General features: G+C 39.7%; 3 protein-coding genes across 3 annotated transcripts in view; 2 read left to right on the top strand and 1 right to left on the bottom strand.

Annotated features, from left to right (window-relative positions):
• Window positions 1–386: 386 nt before the first annotated feature.
• On the bottom strand, window positions 387–18,755 carry LOC110442342 (F-box only protein 21-like). Its single transcript, XM_021485897.1, has 13 exons — window positions 18,544–18,755; window positions 16,154–16,396; window positions 15,395–15,522; window positions 14,908–15,042; window positions 14,101–14,237; window positions 13,531–13,664; window positions 13,012–13,156; window positions 12,699–12,791; window positions 12,436–12,522; window positions 11,773–11,892; window positions 6,813–6,889; window positions 3,957–4,114; window positions 387–664 (listed from the first exon to the last, which is right to left on the bottom strand). Exons 1-13 carry the CDS (start codon window positions 18,741–18,743, stop codon window positions 501–503), a joined length of 1,821 nt encoding a protein of 606 aa, XP_021341572.1. The 5' UTR covers window positions 18,744–18,755; the 3' UTR covers window positions 387–500.
• Window positions 18,756–22,324: 3,569 nt separating this feature from the next.
• LOC110442332 overlaps window positions 22,325–25,468 on the top strand; it is a 32,676-nt gene continuing 29,532 nt past the window's right edge. Inside the window, exon 1 of the mRNA XM_021485890.1 lies at window positions 22,325–22,392. Within this exon, the coding sequence (XP_021341565.1) occupies window positions 22,391–22,392 (2 nt within the window). The 5' untranslated portion in view covers window positions 22,325–22,390. The remainder of the gene's footprint in view (window positions 22,393–25,468) is intronic.
• LOC110442329 (fibropellin-3-like) overlaps window positions 22,558–25,468 on the top strand; it is a 93,550-nt gene continuing 90,639 nt past the window's right edge. Inside the window, exon 1 of the mRNA XM_021485887.1 lies at window positions 22,558–22,736. The gene's annotated coding sequence lies outside the window, so the exon portion shown is untranslated. The remainder of the gene's footprint in view (window positions 22,737–25,468) is intronic.

The following is a 25,468-nucleotide window of genomic DNA, read 5'->3' as shown; positions in this document are numbered from 1 at the left end:
CAATATATAGACTCCAGTCCAAATTTGCACAAAGTTAACCCCGACTTGTTCACATGTTCAACAACTTCTCCACTACTACAGTTCAGCACAAACAGGTGCTCCATATCCTGCCCCCCATTGTACATTAGGAGGCACGGTAGTCTAGTGGTAGGACGCCGCCGGGCTCGTGACCGAAGGGTTGCAGGTTTGAGTCACGGCACTGCACTGTGTTGTATCTTTGAGCAAGATACTTTACTCCACTTGTTCCAGTCTACTCAGCTGTAAATTAATATGTGGTTGGGCAGTGCTAGAATTGTTGAATGCAAGCTGTGAGCGCCGAAATGGCAGCTCCAGCTGTATGCTCCCCAGAGATTTGAGAAAGATATTGACTGGTTGCAAAGACCCCATAACCACAGATAATGATTTGTGAACAGCTTTGAGACGACTTATGAACTAGGTTGTGATAAAGCGGTATATAAGACACCACAAATAGTATTATTACATTGCCATATGTCTCGACACTAGTTGTCCTGGGAGATGATTCGCTCAGTCACTGCCTCGTCCTCTGGAAACTCACGGCGTTTTTCATTGTTCATGACGTAGTGTGTACCTGTAAAGCACTCAAAGTATTTGCCAACTTCTGTGTGAGGGATTGTTGACACTGTCTCTGGGATGTCAAGATTTTCTGTAAGAAAAGTTGAGTCATTATCAAACTGATCACACTTTTACCATTGCCTTATGAATCCACAATCTATCACACTAAGTTCAGCCTTTGAATTTTTCAGATTGTCCACAAAATATTCAAAGAGTTTTTACAATTTTTTATCTTTTTTTTTTGGAAAACCAAAAACAGGAATTCAAATAGAATGTTAAAAATAACTTAAATCAACACTCACTGTTTTTTCCGTTTTTTAAAATTTATCATTTTAAGCTTGGTTTACTTAAGTGATCTTGAAAATGGCCCAATTGAGTTCATTTAATGGAACTTAATCAATTGATAGACCATCAACCAAGCAAGCTATATGAAAGTTTTTATGATTCTAGGCCTCAGGCTTTTTTAGCAGTTGTTCATGTTTACGTACAAAATTTGGTTTAGCAGGTAAATGAGAATTTCCTCATTGACCTGAGATTAACACAAATGTATGGTTTATTTTGCCAGTACAATATATTTCTCTTTTATAAAAATCTTCTCGAACTCATTCACAGAAATTTGGTACATGTGTCAACCTTCACAGACTCATACACGTATAAACCCATTACATGTGTATGATTTATTTTCACAAATTCATAAACATGAACTTGGTAAAAATGCATGATATACCACACCACATGTACATCTGACATGTAAGTGACTGTCAGACCAGAGTAAGACACTAGTTTCATGTACATCTGACATGTAAGTGACTGTCACACCACATGTACATCTGACATGTAAGTGACTGTCACACCACATGTTAGCACTAGTTACATGTACATCTGGCATGTAAGTGACTGTCACACCATTGTTAGACACTAGTTACATGTACATCTGACATGTAAGTGACTGTCACACCAATGTTAGACACTAGTTGCATGTACATCTGACATGTAAGTGACTGTCACACCAATGTTAGACACTAGTTGCATGTACATCTGACATGTAAGTGACTGTCACACCAGCGTAAGACACTAGTTTCAATGTCCTTAGCACAGAAGTATGATTGAGCTTCACACACACACACACACACACAAACACACCTAAAAAGAGCATACATGTGTATGATTTATTTTCACAAATTCATAAACATGAACTTGGTAAAAATGCATGATATACCACACCACATGTACATCTGACATGTAAGTGACTGTCACACCAATGTTAGACACTAGTTGCATGTACATCTGACATGTAAGTGACTGTCACACCATTGTTAGACACTAGCTACATGTACATCTGACATGTAAGTGACTGTCACACCAGCGTAAGACACTAGTTTCAATGTCCTTAGCACAGAAGTATGATTTAGCTTCCCACACACACACACACACACAAACACACCTAAAAAGAGCATACATGTGTATGATTTATTTTCACAAATTCATAAACATGAACTTGGTAAAAATGCATGATATACCACACCACATGTACATCTGACATGTAAGTGACTGTCAGACCAGAGTAAGACACTAGTCTCATGTACATCTGACATGTAAGTGACTGTCACACCACATGTACATCTGACATGTAAGTGACTCTCACACCACATGTACATCTGACATGTAAGTGACTGTCACACCATTGTTAAACACTAGTTACATGTACATCTGGCATGTAAGTGACTGTCACACCATTGTTAGACACTAGTTACATGTACATCCGGCATGTAAGTGACTGTCACACCAGCGTAAGACACTAGTTTCAATGTCCTTAGCACAGAAGTATGATTTAGCTTCCCACACACACACACACACACAAACACACCTAAAAAGAGCATACATGTGTATGATTTATTTTCACAAATTCATAAACATGAACTTGGTAAAAATGCATGATATACCACACCACATGAACATCTGACATGTAAGTGACTGTCAGACCAGAGTAAGACACTAGTCTCATGTACATCTGACATGTAAGTGACTGTCACACCAATGTTAGACACTAGTTGCATGTACATCTGACATGTAAGTGACTGTCACACCAATGTTAGACACTAGTTGCATGTACATCTGACATGTAAGTGACTGTCACACCAATGTTAGACACTAGTTGCATGTACATCTGACATGTAAGTGACTGTCACACCACATGTACATCTGACATATAAGTGACTGTCACACCACATGTTAGCACTAGTTACATGCACATCTGGCATGTAAGTGACTGTCACACCATTGTTAGACACTTGTTACATGTACATCTGGCATGTAAGTGACTGTCACACCAGCGTAAGACACTAGTTTCAATGTCCTTAGCACAGAAGTATGATTGAGCTTCACACACACACACACACACACAAACACACCTAAAAAGAGCATAGGTTACTGATATTATCATTTTTTATTCATATCAATAGAGTAAAACTATATTAGACTGTTCTGAAACAATAGGCTCAGAGGGCCTGTATCGCTCACCTGTTGCTTTTGTTACATGAAACTTACATATAGGTAACTTCAGACCAAATTAGGTAACTAGAACACAAGACATTTTAACATCTCTTAAACCCTTCTTAAGATATTGTGGTATGAAATTTCAAATTTTAATTTAAAAGCTTTTAACCCATGTTGACCTTTTACTCGGTTAGCACTTAAAGTTGACATTTGACCTCATTACTGTAATAGAGAAAAATATGCGCACTGCTGGTCTTCATAACATATCCAAGTATCATGATTCTAGACTAGATGTTTCTTAGGATATCGTTGTTTGAAGTTTTTAACATATTTGACCCCTGTGAACTTGAAAGTAGGTCAAAGTCATTTTATTGAGGAAACTTTATAACACTCCATTCCAGGTACCTACTGGTCAAATTGCATGACCCTTGGCTTTATGGAACCTGAGAAGAAGATTGCTAAAGCTTTTAACCAATGTTGACATTTGACCCCTGACTAGCACTTTAAGTTGACCTTTGATCTCATTACTGTAATAAAGAAAAAGATTCGCAATGCTGATCTACATAACATACTCAAGTATCATGACTCTAGTCGAAATGATTCTTAGGTTGTTGTTGTTTTAAGTTTTTAACATATTTGACCCCTGTGACCTTGAAGGAAGGTCAAGGTCATTTTAATGAGGAAACATTATAGCCGAGTACCTACTGGCCAAACATCATGACCCTGGGCCTTATGAAACTTGAAAAGAAGATTGTTGAAACCTTTAACCCTTGTTGACATTTGACCCCTGACTAGCACTTTAAGTTGACCTTTGACCTCATTACTGTTATTAAGGAAAATATTCACAATGCTGGTCTACATAACATATCCATAACTTTACAACTCACCTTGAGCAGCATATCTGCTGGAGCCATCTTCCACTAGGACATTGTAAAAAGGCTGTTGGTGTTTGTTGGGTAGTGTGTGTACCCCCATCTGATTGATCCACTCCTTACTAGCCTCACACTTATGGTCCCAGCCATATATCACACACATGTAGTTATACCTACAACCATACACACATATATAGATGTGTATCTTCAACCACACAGTACATGTGTGATGTACATGTATATACAAATGTACTAACATCACAGATCTGCCCAGTGGTTTTCAACCCAATGCAATACAAAGTTCTGTACTTCACACATTCATTAACAAAGAGGTTGGTACAGGCAATAAGTCAGAATTATCTGGGTGAATATATACATACTGTATGCAGGATGTCAGTCAGGATTATATGTTAGTGAATATCAGCATTAGCAGTCAGTCAGAATTATAGGAAGGTGTGAATATAGGCAGTTAGGAGTATATGGTAGGTGAATTTGAATACAGTGAGAATCCTATATATGTTTGTGAATATAGGCAGTCAGTCAAAATGATAGGAAGGTGAAGGTAAGCAGTCAGCCAGAAGCATATGGTGGTTGATATTAAAATTAATGTAGTCAGTGAGAATTATAAGGGAGTGAAACCTGCCCAGAGTAAACTGTGATTGTATTGGAAACCTACCTCCCCAGAGTTTACTGTGATTGTATAGGAAACCTACCTCCCCCGGGTTTACTGAGATTGTATAGGAAACCTACCTCCCCAGAGTGTACTGTGATTGTATAGGAAACCTACCTCCCCAGAGTTTACTGTGATTGTATAGGAAACCTATCTCCCCAGAGTTTACTGTGATTGTATAGGACACCTACCTCCCCAGAGTTTACTGTGATTGTATAGGACACCTACCTCCCCAGAGTTTACTGTGATTGTATAGGAAACCTACCTCCCCAGAGTTTACTGTGATTGTATAGGAAACCTACCTCCCCAGAGTTTACTGTGATTGTATAGGAAACCTACCTCCCCAGAGTTTACTGTGATTGTATAGGAAACCTACCTCCCCAGAGTTTACTGTGATTGTATAGGAAACCTACCTCCCCAGAGTTTACTGTGATTGTATAGGAAACCTACCTCCCCAGAGTTTACTGTGATTGTATAGGAAACCTACCTCCCCAGAGTTTACTGTGATTGTATAGGAAACCTACCTCCCCAGAGTTTACTGTGATTGTATAGGAAACCTACCTCCCCAGAGTTTACTGTGATTGTATAGGAAACCTACCTCCCCAGAGTTTACTGTGATTGTATAGGAAACCTACCTCCCCAGAGTTTACTGTGATTGTATAGGAAACCTACCTCCCCAGAGTTTACTGTGATTGTATAGGAAACCTACCTCCCCAGAGTTTACTGTGATTGTATAGGAAACCTACCTCCCCAGAGTTTACTGTGATTGTATAGGAAACCTACCTCCCCAGAGTTTACTGTGATTGTATAGGAAACCTACCTCCCCAGAGTTTACTGTGATTGTATAGGAAACCTACCTCCCCAGAGTTTACTGTGATTGTATAGGAAACCTACCTCCCCAGAGTTTACTGTGATTGTATAGGAAACCTATCTCCCCAGAGTTTACTGTGATTGTATAGGAAACCTACCTCCCCAGAGTTTACTGTGATTGTATAGGAAACCTACCTCCCCAGAGTTTACTGTGATTGTATAGGAAACCTACCTCCCCAGAGTTTACTGTGATTGTATAGGAAACCTACCTCCCCAGAGTTTACTGTGATTGTATAGGAAACCTACCTCCCCAGAGTTTACTGTGATTGTATAGGAAACCTACCTCCCCAGAGTTTACTGTGATTGTATAGGAAACCTACCTCCCCAGAGTTTACTGTGATTGTATAGGAAACCTACCTCCCCAGAGTGTACTGTGATTGTATAGGAAACCTACCTCCCCAGAGTTTACTGTGATTGTATAGGAAACCTACCTCCCCAGAGTTTACTGTGATTGTATAGGAAACCTACCTCCCCAGAGTTTACTGTGATTGTATAGGAAACCTACCTCCCCAGAGTTTACTGTGATTGTATAGGAAACCTACCTCCCCAGAGTTTACTGTGATTGTATAGGAAACCTACCTCCCCAGAGTTTACTGTGATTGTATAGGAAACCTACCTCCCCAGAGTTTACTGTGATTGTATAGGAAACCTACCTCCCCAGAGTTTACTGTGATTGTATAGGAAACCTACCTCCCCAGAGTTTACTGTGATTGTATAGGAAACCTACCTCCCCAGAGTTTACTGTGATTGTATAGGAAACCTACCTCCCCAGAGTTTACTGTGATTGTATAGGAAACCTACCTCCCCAGAGTTTACTGTGATTGTATAGGAAACCTACCTCCCCAGAGTTTACTGTGATTGTATAGGAAACCTACCTCCCCAGAGTTTACTGTGATTGTATAGGAAACCTACCTCCCCAGAGTTTACTGTGATTGTATAGGAAACCTACCTCCCCAGAGTTTACTGTGATTGTATAGGAAACCTACCTCCCCAGAGTTTACTGTGATTGTATAGGACACCTACCTCCCCAGAGTGTACTGTGATTGTATAGGAAACCTACCTCCCCAGAGTTTACTGTGATTGTATGGAAACCTACCTCCCCAGAGTTTACTGTGATTGTATAGGAAACCAACCTCCCCAGAGTTTACTGTGATTTTATAGGAAACCTACCTCCCCAGAGTTTACTGTGATTGTATAGGAAACCTACCTCCCCAGAGTTTACTGTGATTGTATAGGACACCTACCTCCCCCGAGTTTACTGTGATTGTATAGGAAACCTACCTCCCCCGAGTTTACTGTGATTGTATAGGAAACCTTTCAATCAGCTTTACCTTTTGTGACACATCACCAGGCCTACTGAGAACAGCACTTCTTTGTTGGTTTCATCTGATCTCATCTTTGGAATGATCTGACAAAAATAACTTAGTGTATTAAGTAAGTTCAAACAAATCAATGACTTTATCACACTTATCTACAGATATTTATTACAAGCCAGCTGGTAAATCCTATTTCAGTGATACAAACATTTTTCAGGCCATCCAATTACAAGGTCTGTATTTCACATTGTGATAATACAAAAAGTATTACCCCAGTAACCAGAACTCCAAACGAATGGAGCTTGTCAGTTGTTATTCGCTGATCAAACCATGGTTTACCAAGACATGGGCTCCAGACATTTTAGAGCCATTTTGCACAATTCTAACACAACATGCCCTCAATGTTGTTTTGTTTGTTATCAATATGCAGTTCATTGAGTATTAATATGGGGTTACGATAGGTAATATATTGCATACAATATCAAATGCATACAGAGAACAAATGTAGGTACATGTATGTCATAAAAGCAATATTTCACACATATTTGCCTTTACCTGATGTCTCTGATTACGCTTGTACATTGTGTGAATGGATAGGTTTCACTTGGTTTAAAGCTCCTGTGAAATATAACCATATACATGCAATGCACTCGTGCAACCTGACTTGTCAGATGAACTTGTGTGGTATTGCCTATGTTCAGTCATGTACTTTAAGTATGCATCACTTGTAATTCTAAATATATATCTCATATTTCTCTTTAAAAAAAAAAAGATACATATATCTGTATAATATAATGTATCTCGTTTCTGGTTTGGTTTGTTTGTGTTTACATCCTATCAACAGCTATAGTCATTTAAGGACGGGTCAGATTTTGCAGGTGAAGGAAAACCAGAGTGCCCAGAGAAAAATTACCAACAGTATCTGATGATCACTGACCCACATAAGCTTTGAAACCATGACCAAGTGGTGCAGGGCTAGTGACTGCACACAGACAGTCTGACACCTCAACCACTCGGCAAGCGCAACTCAGTGTTGGGGGACTAGTGATCTTAGATGGTCAGACACCTTAACCACTTGGCCACTGCAATCCAGTGTTGGAGGACTAGTGATCATGGATGGTCAGACACCTTAACCACTTGGCAAGTGCAACTCAGTGTTGGAGGACTAGTGATCATAGATGGTCAGACACCTAATTAACCACTTGGCCACTGCGACCCAGTGTTGGAGGACTAGTGATCTTAGATGGTCAGACACCTAATTAACCACTTGGTCACTGCAATCCAGTGTTGGGGGACTAGTGATCATAGATGGTCAGACACCTTAACCACTCGGGCACTGCAATCCAGTGTGGAGGGCTAGTGATCTTAGATGGTCAGACACCTTAACCACTCGGGCACTGCAATCCAGGGTTGAGGGCTAGTGATCTTAGATGGTCAGACACCTTAACCCCTTGGCCACTGCAATCCAGTGTTGGAGGACTAGGGATCTCAGATGGTGAGACACCTAATTAACCACTTGGCCAGTGCAATCCAGTGTTGGAGGACTAGTGATCTTAGATGGTCAGACACCTTAACCACTCGGGCACTGCGACCCAGTGTTGGAGGCCTAGTGATCATAGATGGTCAGACACCTTAACCACTCGGGCACTGCGACCCAGTGTTGGAGGCCTAGTGATCATAGATGGTCAGACACCTTAACCACTCGGGCACTGCGACCCAGTGTTGGAGGCCTAGTGATCATAGATGGTCAGACACCTTAACCACTTGGCCACACTAGTGATCTTAGATGGTCAGACACCTAATTACCCACTTGGTCACTGCAATCCAGTGTTGGGGGACTAGTGATCTTAGATGGTCAGACACCTTAACCACTCGGGCACTGCGACCCAGTGTTGGAGGCCTAGTGATCATAGATGGTCAGACACCTTAACCACTCGGGCACTGCAATCCAGTGTTGAGGGCTAGTGATCTTAGATGGTCAGACACCTTAACCACTTGGCCACTGCAATCCAGTGTTGGGGGACTAGTGATCATAGATGGTCAGACACCTTAACCACTTGGCCACTGTAATCCAGTGTCGGGGGACTAGTGATCATAGATGGTCAGACACCTTAACCACTCGGCCACTGCAATCCAGTGTTGGTGGACTAGTGATCTTAGATGGTCAGACACCTTAACCACTTGGCCACTGTAATCCAGTGTCGGGGGACTAGTGATCATAGATGGTCAGACACCTTAACCACTTGGCCACTGCAATCCAGTGTTGGGGGACTAGTGATCATAGATGGTCAGACACCTTAACCACTTGGCCACTGCAATCCAGTGTTGGGGGACTAGTGATCATAGATGGTCAGACACCTTAACCACTTGGCCACTGCAATCCAGTGTTGGGGGACTAGTGATCATAGATGGTCAGACACCTTAACCACTTGGCCACTGCAATCCAGTGTTGGGGGACTAGTGATCATAGATGGTCAGACACCTTAACCACTTGGCCACTGCAATCCAGTGTTGGGGGACTAGTGATCATAGATGGTCAGACACCTTAACCACTTGGCCACTGCAATCCAGTGTTGGGGGACTAGTGATCATAGATGGTCAGACACCTTAACCACTTGGCCACTGCAATCCAGTGTTGGGGGACTAGTGATCATAGATGGTCAGACACCTTAACCACTTGGCCACTGCAATCCAGTGTTGGGGGACTAGTGATCATAGATGGTCAGACACCTTAACCACTTGGCCACTGCAATCCAGTGTTGGGGGACTAGTGATCATAGATGGTCAGACACCTTAACCACTTGGCCACTGCAATCCAGTGTTGGGGGACTAGTGATCATAGATGGTCAGACACCTTAACCACTTGGCCACTGCAATCCAGTGTTGGGGGACTAGTGATCATAGATGGTCAGACACCTTAACCACTTGGCCACTGCAATCCAGTGTTGGGGGACTAGTGATCATAGATGGTCAGACACCTTAACCACTTGGCCACTGCAATCCAGTGTTGGGGGACTAGTGATCATAGATGGTCAGACACCTTAACCACTTGGCCACTGCAATCCAGTGTTGGGGGACTAGTGATCATAGATGGTCAGACACCTTAACCACTTGGCCACTGCAATCCAGTGTTGGGGGACTAGTGATCATAGATGGTCAGACACCTTAACCACTTGGCCACTGCAATCCAGTGTTGGGGGACTAGTGATCATAGATGGTCAGACACCTTAACCACTTGGCCACTGCAATCCAGTGTTGGGGGACTAGTGATCATAGATGGTCAGACACCTTAACCACTTGGCCACTGCAATCCAGTGTTGGGGGACTAGTGATCATAGATGGTCAGACACCTTAACCACTTGGCCACTGCAATCCAGTGTTGGGGGACTAGTGATCATAGATGGTCAGACACCTTAACCACTTGGCCACTGCAATCCAGTGTTGGGGGACTAGTGATCATAGATGGTCAGACACCTTAACCACTTGGCCACTGCAATCCAGTGTTGGGGGACTAGTGATCATAGATGGTCAGACACCTTAACCACTTGGCCACTGCAATCCAGTGTTGGGGGACTAGTGATCATAGATGGTCAGACACCTTAACCACTTGGCCACTGCAATCCAGTGTTGGGGGACTAGTGATCATAGATGGTCAGACACCTTAACCACTTGGCCACTGCAATCCAGTGTTGGGGGACTAGTGATCATAGATGGTCAGACACCTTAACCACTTGGCCACTGCAATCCAGTGTTGGGGGACTAGTGATCATAGATGGTCAGACACCTTAACCACTTGGCCACTGCAATCCAGTGTTGGGGGACTAGTGATCATAGATGGTCAGACACCTTAACCACTTGGCCACTGCAATCCAGTGTTGGGGGACTAGTGATCATAGATGGTCAGACACCTTAACCACTTGGCCACTGCAATCCAGTGTTGGGGGACTAGTGATCATAGATGGTCAGACACCTTAACCACTTGGCCACTGCAATCCAGTGTTGGGGGACTAGTGATCATAGATGGTCAGACACCTTAACCACTTGGCCACTGCAATCCAGTGTTGGGGGACTAGTGATCATAGATGGTCAGACACCTTAACCACTTGGCCACTGCAATCCAGTGTTGGGGGACTAGTGATCATAGATGGTCAGACACCTTAACCACTTGGCCACTGCAATCCAGTGTTGGGGGACTAGTGATCATAGATGGTCAGACACCTTAACCACTTGGCCACTGCAATCCAGTGTTGGGGGACTAGTGATCATAGATGGTCAGACACCTTAACCACTTGGCCACTGCAATCCAGTGTTGGGGGACTAGTGATCATAGATGGTCAGACACCTTAACCACTCGGCCACTGCAATCCAGTGTTGGAGGACTAGTGATCTTAGATGGTCAGACACCTTAACCACTCAGCCATCGCGATCCAGTGGTAATAGGCTAGTGTTGGTAGATGGTCAGACACCTTAACCAGTCGGCTACCGCGACCCAGTGGTGAAAGGCTAGTGATTGTAGATGGTCAGACACCTTAACCACTCAGCCACTAGTACTGTGGCCGGTTGGTGAAAGGCTAGTGATTGTAGATGGTCAGACACCTTAACCACTCAGCCACCGTGGCCCATTGGTGAAAGGCTAGTGATGGTAGATGGTCAGACACCTTAACCACTCAGCCACTAGTACTGTGGCCGGTTGGTGAAAGGCTAGTGATGGTAGATGGTCAGAAGCCTTAACCACTCAGCCACCGTATGTATCGTGATATTGATTGTTGTATGACTACGATTATATGTATTTCTGTATGCATCATGATACAAATCTCTTCTGTATCTCTCTGTGTATCCCTGAATGTATCTTTATTTAGTGAGTATATTTAGAGTGTTGTATGCATTACTGAAGTATTTTAAGAGTTATGTGCATATCACTAAGTATACTTATTGATCTGTATGAGTTACAGAACTATACATAGAGACCTCATACCTCCTTGTTTTTCTTCTCTTTGTACGTCTGTTCCTGTTCCTCTACTGTATTTCTCAGGTAATTTATCAGTGGAGCATGGGACACGTCCAATTCTGCTATCCTCTCCAGCATATGGGATGTCTGGTCAAAAGTCAGCACAAAGAATGATGTCATAAGAAAACTGATATTTTGAAATAATTAATTATCATATCACATCATTAGTGTTTGCCTGTCATTGTAATAACAGTTTCACATGATTTTATTCTTACATGACATTAATACAAGTAATTAATTAAACTCTATTTATTTTACAACAATTGGGAAACAAGTTCTACCACTCATGTGGTCGTGCAGGTGACCCCATACCCATACGTGTGATTGAGGAACCAAACCCTGTTCATCTTGAGGAAAGGTTTAAAATATGTAACAGTTATTGCAATGTCACATGTAATAATATTATGAAATCATGAATTTGATTTGCAAGGTAAAACAAGGCAGCATTCTTCTGAGGTTTTTGAAATTTTATATCTGACAAAATATGTCTATACGGTTAGAATTATTTTCGACCGGAATTGATTTTTTTTTTTATGTAATTCATAGTTTTGGTTAAAGTGTTGTTTGCCGAGGAAGCTTCCTGCTTAATCTTATTGAAATTGGATACTTTAATAATTGAGGAGATCTCACCCAGCTTAGGTTGATACCCAGGTGAAGGTTGACACGGACACTCAGTAGTAACATATCTACATCATTTGGAGACAGGATAAGGGCAAGATCAAGTGCATTCCTCAGACTAAGTAAACCATTCCCAACATTGCTCTGCTGGCGGCCAATACCAATCAGGTTACGACACATCCTCTTGTACACCTACAACATATATATACATAGATACATATCAGCACACTCAGTAGTAACATATCTACATCATGTGGAGACAGGATAAGGGCAAGATCAAGTGCATTCCTCAGACTAAGTAAACCATTCCCAACATTGCTCTGCTGGCGGCCAATACCAATCAGGTTACGACACATCCTCTTGTACACCTACAACATATATATACGTAGATACATATCATATATTATAGAAAAACCATGTAGAGCAAAAAGTAAATCTCCATTTTGTATATAATATACAAAACGAAAATTTACTCTTTGCTCTACAGGGTTTTTCTATTGGGCAAATTCTCACCTTTACAAAGTCAATTCCATTGGAAAAAAGTTTTTTTTGTTTTCCCTATAGGGTAACTTTTGAGATAAATCTTACCTTTACAGGGTCTATTCCTGAGAACACTTCTGTGGTAAGGAACACATTTTCTGGTAATCCAAAGGCACTAGGTAACTCTTCCTGAGTATAGAATTTCCCCTGGTGGAAGGCATCTATATATGTGAACTGCTGATTTGGTGAGGCCCTGCAATTTAAAAATGTGTTGTTTTTCTCACTTGTGCCTGGAGGTAACCTTGGGTTACATTTCAAATATACAAGTTTAAAAGCATAAACTGGGTCTATGCTACTTTATGTGAGCTAAAACTTGTATGTATAGTTACATTTGTATAGTGACCTTATTTTTAACCCCAGAAGCTTGAAACGTGAACGTGCACAAGATATGATGTTTGTTTTATGACAATCAATAAGTAATACAGTGCGAAGGCATTGTCAAGGATGTTCGACAGTGTGTATTTACAACTGACAGATCACTCTAGACCCTTCATGACTTGTTGTGAAATTATAATATTCATCCACAATAGTTATGAGTGTAAGTGATCCTACTGTTACGTGGCTTACATTGGGTGCTCCTTCCATTTGATTAACAGATGTTGGGGGAAGTTAATCAGTTGACATGTGACACCCAGTCTCCTAGCAACTGCAGCATACACAATGGCTAGCGTGATGGGGATACCGAGGCCTCTCTCCAACACCTGTATATAACACATACCTACAGTTACAGTGGTGTTTTCTGGTACATAACAGACATATGAGGGGCACATTATCCCAGTCAGATGTCACAAGATTTACATTAAACAGTGACTTTCCAAGTCAAATGTGATAAGACACTAGTTCTGTGTCTAACAGAAATACAATCTCAACTAAAGAACAATGCTTGATACAGGCTCAGCTTAGAATATAGGTAACTCAATGATAAACTGATGTACATGTATATTAATGTTTTATAACCACTTTACTCGCCCAACGCTAACACTAACCTAGCCACCAGATATAAACTACACTGACTCACAGTCTGTTTAAATATCTTAAGTTTCTAGTACTATTTTCCCCAGCTACTGTGTTATTCTCAGATCATATAAATTTTCCATCATACTGCAATTAGTAATTTGAGAAAGAAAGACAGGTCACCTTATGGATATAGGAATTGAGCTCATCGTAGTAGTTGTTTTCGTCGCCCCGTAATTTGTGATCGTGGAACAGAACACTGTTTAAGGTCTCCAACAATGTCCGCTCTTGTTCCGAGCTCCATTCTCCCGTTGGCTTATCTAAACACGGCAATCAATCTTTAACTGAATCAACTTACTTTTTCAGAATGATCAAAATAATGGTTCAAGAAAAAAACCATAGCAATGATCCTGCTGTTATTTTTGTTTCAGTAGAACAGTTTACTATACCAGTATATTACTTTCAGCTGCTTTTATAGAAACCTCCAAAGAATTTAGGATTTTGGTTCTGAATATTCAGACATTATCACCGCAGTAAATTCATGCATAATACGAAAGATCAATACTCAGAAGTTGATTAAATTATAAAATTATTATAACTCGATTGTGTCGCACTGGTTCAAATTTAACCATACTACATGTATCAGTGTGACCTCAATTAAATCATCTAGGTTTGACTTTATCTGAATTTGTAAGTAAAGGCTTAATAAATTCAAACTAAAATATGCATCAACGTATAGGTCATACTAAATATTAAATATCAATTCTCTGAATGAAAATAGATTTGAAAAGATAAATAGCATGAAAGACCTACAAGATAACCAAGAAAAGATACATAGATATTAAAATATATATAGGGCCCCTGAAGGTCCTAGTCGACCAAACAATTTGAAATTCAAAGTACATGTACTAATTCTAATGATGATTCATATTGAATTTAGTCCCATGAGAAATAATAGCACTTTATGCTCGGCAATTTAAAATACTGTACCATCTGTGAAGTTGCTGGCTATACTTTGAGGACACTTGGCAATGACTTGAGTAGCCATTTGGTCAAGGGAGTCATACACATCGTTTTCAATGATGTTTTCTGTTGGCTGGCACCATTGTGACAAGAGGATGGCACCTGTTAAATACAAACAAATATATTAGAATGGATATCATGCTGTTTGGTTCATCCCTATTAAAACTCTTCTTTTTTCAAAGCGTCTCTTCTCGACTTGTTTAATGCAAGTTTAGATGGCATAGCTATATATAGGCTGATACATGAGTGAGGATGATACTATGGTTACCTCTGATAAGAGTCAGATATTGTTTTTGATCTGATGTTGGGGACCTAAATCTGCAATGCTGAGACCAGCAATGCAAACTTTTTGTCCCGAGGTTGGATATCTATATAGTCCCAGATAACAAGGTGACTGGTCTTCAGGACTATCTAGTGTGATGATGAAGATGACGATGATGATGACGATAGTTACCTGTTTCCAGCCACTGATTACAAGGCTGCTGGTCCTCAAGGTGGGCCTTCCATTTTTTCTGCAGGTAATGGTGTTGAATATTTCTTAAAACTTTGGCTGCATAAAACTTCTTTGTTAGGTTGCATCGACTGCGAAAACAAACATGATACACAGTTTACTGTAAACAGCAATCAATTGATATAAATTTGTATACATTTTACAAAACATAGAGAAGACTGACTAACTAGCATACTGTGGAAAGCTGTTTCATTTATTATACAATTTAATTAATGTTGTTCATGGGAAGTCAGCTTTTTAGGCAAGACAGGGACATATGATAAAGTACAGTATAATGTTTCAAAAAACAGAATCGAAATACTGAAATGTTTTTGATTTCTTTATTTTGTAATATTGACAATAATTTGGTTCCAGATTGTATTGAAAGGTGTCAAATGAAATGTGAATCATATACATTTGGTATTGGAATTTTGACATGATATCAAAAAAAAAATCATAGTTCTGAATCAGCATACCTGTAGCCTTAAAATCTGCTTATTGGTTGATAGTTGGACTATGTGTTTTATTCTGATGCAGTTATTTCCATTCTTACTTTGGTGATTTTAAATCAGGTTTACATATAAAAAAAAATACGGAAACTTTCACACAAAAAACACAGGTTTTCTTAGCTTTTATGATGTTGGTCCAAACTCTAACTGTTGAAACAATCAATATAGGTTAAAACTTACACAACGCCTTGTGCTTCATATTTTAAAAACCTACCTTTGTTGGTCATGAAAAATTTCCATTAATGAGTTCAGAACGATTTCTCCAGCATTGCACTCATCTAAAAGCTGTATAAAACTTTCAAAGCCTTCCTCTGAGACCTCTTCACAGCTATAGTATGTAGGGGACAAACTCTCCACCAAACTTCCCACTTTTTGTCCAATCACATAACATTTTCGGAATTCAACCGACCAATCATGCAACTGTGACCTACTGTAGCGTTGTACAAGTCCGGGCCACCTGTCCATGTATAGACATACAGGTATTAAACATAATTCTAGTGGACCTCATCAATATGTTTCTTTTAATTAGTTTGAAAATGTTTCTTGAATATATATTTCTTTCATTAATTTGTAATGGTTCTTGCATATTATTATATGTATTATAATGTTAAATTGAAAGTTATAATTCATGCCTGTTATTATTTGGTTAATTTGGAAAGTTTCATATGATTTTGTTAATCTTTGTATATAGAACTGTCTAGGGGCAGAAAGGAGTATGAGAAAAGTGTGTTCAAAGTTTCTATATCAAACCCAGATTTCACGTGTGTGATGTCACAGATAGGACAAAAATAACAAAACACATGATGTCATAAAATGGAAATTCTGATGCCACGATGCAAAACTACTGATGTGATAAAATTATAAAACCGAACACACCATAATGTAAGCCAATATATGTCAGAAAGGGTTTGGTTGATTTGGAAAAATGGCAAGGCATGCCACTGGTTTTACTATGTGAAATGGCTTTTGAATGACCCTTGAATGGCTTTTCCCTATCGTATCATATCAATGGCACCAGTTTGTATCGGTAGGGTGTTGTGAATAGAATGTGTGCGTTAACTGGGGATTGACCCGCGATTCCGGCCTTTTTAGCTGGACACTCTACTCCAGAGCTAAAGGGAATTTCCCTCTAGCCAAAGCTGGTAAAGGGACTTTGACACTACTTTGTACATGTAAATTGTATGTACATAGGTACAAATTCAATGTGTACCCTTCACCATAATATATATATGGTATAAGATGATTCCTGTAGGAACTCTATCTAAATCAGAGATTTATAACGATAGAAACTCTATCGTTATAAATCTCTGATTTAGATGTGAGAGTTCCTACAGGAAATAGGTATAAGACAGATCTGCTATCAAATCAAATCTTTTCATATTTTACATTGCCAGAGCTGTTTAAGGATAAGGATACTAGACCAATCGAGTAAGTATTTGTTTTCCTTCTTTGTCTAACAAAAAGAAAACTCTCAAAATAGTAGAAGCGAAAAAGGACAAAGAGAAAATGTAACAACCAGACCGTGGTGCGAACCCCGGAACCCTCCGAAATGTAGTAGGATGCTCTACCAATAGAGCTACACATGGTCACTGACGATCAACCCAATCCAGTTTTCGCTACACTAGTACTCCTCCCTCTCTTATCTAAGCCCTGCCCCAAAGACACAACTATTCACAACCCAAGTTATGGTATCCCTTTGCTAAGCGTTACTATTCCCAATGATTGAAACAAAGGTTGGCAAATTCGCCAATTTTGTAACAGGAGAAAGAGAAAACGTAACGACCAGACCAGGGTTCGAACCGTGACCCTCCGAACTCTAGACAGACGCTCTACTGATTGAGCTACCTGGTCGCCGACGATCGACCCAGTCCAGTCCCGCTCCAGGCTAACAGAAGTTTGAACCTATTTGTCAACTCTCGATATTCAGCTGTTCAGAGGCCATTCGCAGGTTGGGCACAACGGCGCATATGGGTAATAGTCCTGCATTTGGGTAACATCTTTGTATGTTATGGTTGAATGCACTTCGAATCTACTTTCACTATCCTATATAAAAAATCAAAATTTTGTACTTCAATATCTTTATCAAAAATCGCTTTTTGTATGGTTATTATAAACAACTTTTGGTTGAACGTTTTTTCGTGTTTTGACATTTTCGTGATTTTAGATGTCCCGACTTTTCTAAGGCTTCAAAGGTCGTGAAATACTTTCAAAACCGAAAACTGTTCCACCAAAAGTTGTTTGTAATGACTAATAGATATGGCGATTTTCAATAACGTAAGTGAAGCACAAAATTTTGATTTTTTATATAGGATAGTGAAAGTAGATTCGAAGTGCATTCAGCCATAACATACAAAGATGTTACCCAAATGCAGGATTATTACCCATATGCGCCGTTGTGCCCAACCTGATTCGTGCGGTCTAGTATATTTTGAATCACGCTTCGATCTTTGCATGACAAACGCTCTGTGTAACTTCAGAAGGCCTAGTAGGAGGTTGGGGGCTTTTCAGTAAGGCCAGTTAAACTTCTATGACGTCTTATCACGGAACTAGATTAGAGGGATGCTATATATATCCAACTCCGTGGTTCTTATGCCTGATTTTTACCTCTGTTGCATTTTCTGCCTCCACAGTTCCTTACTTTGACAGACATTATTTATGTTTGTGCATGTTTGTGAAATGCTGCAAATATCTTTAACTGTCAAAATATTATTCTGCAAAATTAAATCTATTATTTCATGAGGAAGATCAAGAAAATTAATCTCAAAGTCGACGTTCAGTGAGGACTCTCCGCCTGTGTCGGCCATCTTTGTTGTTTACGTGGGGACCTCTCCGTGTTTACATTTGAAGTGATAAAAATAAAAAAATAAATATTTTGTAAAATATGTTGACAAAATGTATTGTTTTTCATCATGACTTTAATCTAAAAATTCAAATATTTTAGTCTTTTATCACGTTTTATTAACTAACATTCACTTAGAATGGGAGCATTTCATATAAAAGCAAGAAGCCACTACATATAGAGTTGTCGTTCGTTACCTACAGGGGTCAAGTTCATAAGTAAACTCTGGCATATAATTTAACATGAGATTTTAACTGATTATGCTCTTGAGACCCTGGTTAAACTCTCTGGTTGGTCAATGTCATTTATTTGAAAAGAAACTTGATTATTTAGAATCGTTGAAAAAAATATCACTGTAACCACTAATTCAGTGCTGTAACTTTGAAAGTTGTTTAGGGTCATTAATTTGAAGAAAAAAACCCAGTTACATTTGAAGTATATACGTCTCTGCCGGATAAAACAAGGAAAAACTTGAGTCTCTAAGCCATCAATCGATATATTTAGAAAAAAAATCGACTTCAATCTTAATTTTCACGCATGTGCATGACTCCCAAGGCCAAGCTTTTGATTTCTGAACTAAGAAACGAACGTACATTTTTGTGTAGATCACTACTGATAAAGATTGGAAGGCAGACAATGTGAACTTTGTCAACCTCTCTTAGTTTAAACTTTATTTTATTATCGGTATAATATTCTAGTAATACAAACAACAAGTACAAAGTACTTAAATGTTAGTCCGTCTCCAGGCTGAAACCACCACACAGATCTAGACGGTCCTTCATTTAAGTAGAAATATGAGTTACAAATGTACTTTCTTCTTCACTAAATACAAAATGTATATCAATTGACTTTATAAATGAGTTTTCAGGCGAAGGACAAACAAACACTCCATTATCTAGGATACTCATGTACACTTAATTTGTGTACTGAACCGTAAGGACAAAACATACAAACCAACTACACTTAAGGATTTTATAGGAAAAAAATCAAACCAGGCCACTAACCAACATACGTTCTCTTTATACAGGATCCTGGCAAGAGCGAGCTTGTAAGACCAACAAGATACACATGTAAGATTGATAAGGGTCGTTTTTATTTCTAAGAAAAAAACGATAGTTATAGAATGTTACGTAATCTCTTTATTTTCAGTTCTGAAAGATGTCGAACCACTAACCAACATAACTCCTATATAGTGTTTATATTATTTAATTTGTATTTCTTGCTGACAAGGTAGACGTTACAATCAACAACACATATGTAAATTTGAGATTTTTATTTAAACATATTTTATTGCAGTTTGCGATGGGACTAGGCACTCGTTACCCCAACCTATGGAGCCTTCCCCAAGAAATATTTTACACAACGTACATGACAACATCAACAATAAAATTTACACCAATCATCAATGAGAGTGAAACAGAATTTTGAGATACAGACGATATGTTGCTTTGTTGTGTTGCTGAGGAACAAGTGTTTTTGTAGGTATATGTATTAAACCGTTAGTTTTTCCGTTTTAAGTGGGGTTTTAAATTGTCTCTTTAATGCCTTATTTCTGCATCTCTTCTTTCTGTTCCCTTTAACTTGTATTTCTCCCTTCTCTTCGATTACTCCATCACTTGTCAGCAGTCTGTGTGGGGTGTTTCTTTTCCTCTGGGTGACTTTACTTGTACTGTCCGCACTTGCTTTTTGAGGCAAAAACAAATTGTCAATGTCATTGTTCCAAACGCTGTGCTCAACTATGTCCGAGTCCATAACAAGTTCCAATCGATCGCAGCTTAGTAAGCTGATCAACAATTCCGGGTTATCTATATCTGGCAAAGACTCAAGTGGAAGTTGAAGTTCATTAAATGATGGTATCGTGGGTTGGGCAATGTCTACAGAAAACACAGCAACCGATTCTTCGTGAGCAAGGGAGAGGGGGATACTTGGTGTTAGGCCAACTGATGTCCGATATGTTATGGTTGTGGGTACATAACCAACAGTAGACGCTTCCGGAGAGATGGAAAGAGGGATACACGGTATTACCGGTAGTGAACGTTCTGCTGTTGTGGTTGCTCATCCGTAGACGCTTCCAGAGAAGTTGAGAGAGAAATACGAGGAGACAATGAAATTTGCTCGGACGTTGCCGTAGATGTCGGACGATCTGTTGGCTCTGATGTGGCGAAGGACAGCTGTGGGATTGAATGGGAATACTCCACACGTCCTAAACCCGTTCACAATGTTCTTGTGTGTGAACGAAGTATCCCATGCCGTCTTAACTAACCCAGGAAAACTCCATTTTGTTACTGTGTTGAGCGGATTTTGACCAAGATAGTCAGAACACGCAGTGTGTAGGCTGTACTAAACGGTCCGAAGACTGGAGGATGTGCGTAGTGTGGGGAGGGAGGCATACTATAGATACGTCATTTTCTTTAGCAAGTTCGAGGATAGCTAATGATTCGTGAGATGAATGTTCATCTAAAAGCAAAAACTGAGGCCTCTCATCTCCACACTCGCTTAAAAAATAATCCCGGAACGACTCCCCACCAATCTTGTCGGTCATCCAACCGTTATCTTAATGGGTCCAGTTTGTCCCGGATGGAGCGGCCGCCGTGTTAAAACCATGTATGGACATGTTTGTCTTACCCCTCACAATGAACATAGGGGACATGGACCTGCCTGTCGTATTCACGCACGCCATTGTGGAGACATTTGTCCTATTATTCCCAGTACGACCGACAACATCTTTAGAGGATTTGTCTGCTATAGCCCGAACTGGCGAGTGCTCAAAGCTACGACCCGTCTCCTCGCAGTTCCAAATTGATTGGGGCTTATTACTAAGGTTGAGTGACGCAATTAATTCCCCCAGAGACTCCATACATATGCTGACAACAGTTGGATTCAACATCCGGCTCTTGATGCTGCCAGTTTTTCCGGACGGCGAATATGAAACTCTGGGTGACGCTTTTTAACCCCTTCCCACCACTGGTTGGAGGGAGCGATATTCTTAAAGGGGGTAACTCGGTACCTCCGACTATGGCAAGCCAAGTTGTCATTTATTCATGGAGCAATGTTGATCCAGTACTTAACCAAACTATATAAGATATCTTATAAAAGATATAAGATATCTTATTATGATATATCTTATATAATATATAAGATATCTTATTAAGTATATAAGATATCTCATTTAGTATATATGATATCTTATAAAGTATATAAGATATTTCATTTAGTATATATAAGATATCTTATATAACTTGGTTAAGTACTGGATCAACATTGCTCCATTTATAAATGACGACTTGCCATATCCGACAGAGATCTCCGGTCCTTGTCAGGAGCTGTCGCCTTGTTATGCCTATCGCCTGCTATGCCGCAGCCTTCACTGTGTCCAGGTGGTCGGCCAAGCCGAAGGTCTGACCCATAACGCTGATTTTGGTACAGATAACTTTGCTACTGATTTCCACCTCCACCACACCCCCTGTGTCACATTATGATACACCGTACACGCCAGCCAACACTAGACAGCACAGGAATTTCCACAGCTCCAGGTAGTCAAGCTGGCTTATTGGAAGCCCGATAATAAAACGACGGCCGATAAAAAAAAAATACTGCACAAAGGAATATCTTATGTAAGCTTTGTTCTCTACAAATACTATTTTTGTTTATATATTTATACATTGATTGGATAATAGTGTCAATCAGACATTTTCCTTTCCGTTCTCTTTCAGCATAATTTAAGCTTTCTTTCGTGTCTTTTCTGACAGCCGTCGTCATTAGATATATTAAAGTGTTACACCTGTCTGACAACGTTAAGTTGCTAGTAGATTAAATACCCCATACAGATTATACACGACTACTGATCCAAATCAACAACATCGGAGATATTCTTGTTCCTGTTTTATATTAATGTGCTGTATAGATACAGAACGTAACTTTACATAAAACGGAATCGGAATAAAACAGGAATCGTCAGGTAAGTCTACACGAATTTTTATTTGTTTTAAAATTATTTATAAAAAACGCAAATGAAATTAATATATTGTACAGTATCCACTCGGAGAGCTTTACGTGGCATATTCGTGAAATAACAGTGACGATATTACAACTAGGAAGTTATCTGGGGTTCGGGATATCTTTCCCTTTGTTTCGGTGGCGGTTAAGTGTTGTAATTTCCTATCAATTCTGGGTTTGGACTTTGTGTTAGGACACTGTGAAACATATTATCTAATTACCTGTAACACAGTTTGTATGTAGTGTATTGATCGTTTATATTTTCATCCTGTTGAAAAAAACCCACCTATGTAAGTGATAAAATTTCCTATTGTTGGGTAGTAACAAAATATTCAATTATACAGAGAATACGTTTGTAAAAAATATTAATTACCTCCCACTTTCGGATTTCATTCTTTGCTGTGTACATTGATAATAGGAAGTGGCAGACGATATTTCATTTCCAATGTGATGTGTTCATATTTATGCATAGCTAATAAGGGTACACTTTCTAATTAGTCAATTGGCTTCGGTGCAATTACCCCTATACTAATGACTTGATTCCAACCGACTTTTCCTACTGTGCTCATACATGGCAAGCGTCCAACTAAGTTTGATTGCTGGTTGGTTGGTTGGTTGATGGGTTTATAGACTCCTTTTCACAGGCGGAGCCCGTGTTCTGGCGTCTTGAGGGGGTAAGTCTCCTGCTTACAGGCCCTCGGTGATTCAAAATGACCTAGCCCATTCCAGATCACGCTCTAAGTCCGGTCAGCTCCTTAGATGCGGATAGGCTGTCACAGTTACATACAGCACGTATACGGGAGCGTGGAACACGTCCTTTAAACAGCTTCACTGTCCTCCTATGAGTTTGATTGCTATTTTGACGTGTGTTTATACGTATAGTTAATGGGGCTCTCCTTCTGATTGGTCAATTGCATCGGTTTTCTTAAAATAACTCGCCTTTAATGGTACATGTATACGTATATGCCTTCTGTATGGCGCAGTTTGTCCAACTCGGCGATTCATGCATGTAGACCGTATATTTATTGCATCTGGAATGTCTGCTCAGGGTTCCCCATTTTTACCCACCCTACTCAACAGTATGATGTCTACTCTACTCAACAAACAAACGATACAGCATGTCCTGCAAGCGGGTGATATCATGTCCACGAATGTTCTCGTGTTCTACTTAATATCGTTTATAATTTGGTATTAACACTACGTATGTTGTTCAGGACCACACGGCAGAAAATGGGTTAACAGTATTTGGTCAAAGAGAGATACTTATTTATCAAAAGTGGTAGGAAAAGGATAGAAAAGAAACATAAAAATTGCCAATAGAGCAAGAGAGGGTTTTATACATGTATCATATATGGTTAAACAACATATTACATTCAGGTGATGTGCAATGATGTTATACAACACTCCCAGCTCAGTTTTCAAATATTATACATGTTCACCTACAGTATGACAGCAATATCACCACAGTCTCAAACTCTATGACGAACATGGCGATTTAAGTATCATGTTTTCACTCAGTAATAGCAAACTTCTGGGCTTCGCTTATAGAGATTACACGTGGCAGTTGATTTACTATATCCAGGGTCTATTTAAACAATAATCAGACTTTAAGACTTCATAGGCGGGATGATATACCAGAGAGTAATCGATCAATGTTAAAGAAAATGGCCGTCGCCCCCGAGATTTATGAGACGTTATCATACTGCAAAGAAAAATGTCACACGTACGGTGATTGGTCGAATTGGCAAGGTACCTGAAGATTACCGGGGTACATAAGAGCACGCGCGCCTGTTGTAAGGAGATAACTCGAAGATTCGAATTTAACACACCGGAGAACGTTCGTCTGCTAATGTCAACAATCAACGATATGGCGAAACGGTTTGCAAGCCACACGGAGAGTGAACTTGAGACAAAACGGGCTACACTTATACCTACAAACACAAAGAGATGTATTTAATGTTGTTTCAAAACCATATTGTTGACTTGTTATAATTTAAATTTTTATTAAATTGTTGGAATTATACAAAAAATGTTTTTACTATTTTCCCGTACTAACGCCCTACACAGTATCTGTTTTCTGGCAAACACGAGTCCCAACCTATGAATGGTTTTGCAGTATGACAAATTCGTTATACAGGTCTTTGGCAGGGTATTGTTTTGAGTACAATAGATCTATGTTTACATTTACTCTATGGTATCACTATATAAACGAAGGACAAAGCGTTTTGGGTCATACTACTTTAGACCGGAAGACAAATAAAGAGTCAATGCAGAAAATATTTTTGACTGTTCTTTACCTAGATTATAATATTTTTATTAACAAACTTCCACACAGTTTTGATTTTATATGAAAATGAAATACGGAACTACGTCGATATGATGACGCAAGGACAGCATAATGACACAGAACTATATGGCGACATAATGACACAAGGACATCATAATGACACGGAACTATGTGCGATATAGTGACACAAGGACATCATAATGACACGGAACTATGGGCGATATAATGACACAAGGACATCATAATGACAGTGAACTATAGGCGATGTAATGACACAAGCACATCATAATGACAGTGAACTATAGGCGATATAATGACACACGGACATCATAATGACACAGAACTATGGGCGATATAATAACACAAGGACATCATAATGACACGGAACTATGGGGGTTATAATTATA

Source organism: Mizuhopecten yessoensis, unplaced genomic scaffold (assembly GCF_002113885.1).
Source record: "Mizuhopecten yessoensis strain PY_sf001 unplaced genomic scaffold, ASM211388v2 scaffold716251, whole genome shotgun sequence".
In the NCBI taxonomy this organism is placed as follows: domain Eukaryota; kingdom Metazoa; phylum Mollusca; class Bivalvia; order Pectinida; family Pectinidae; genus Mizuhopecten; species Mizuhopecten yessoensis.
Note: the sequence above shows the minus strand (reverse complement) of the source record. Positions and strands in the feature narration are given on the sequence as shown.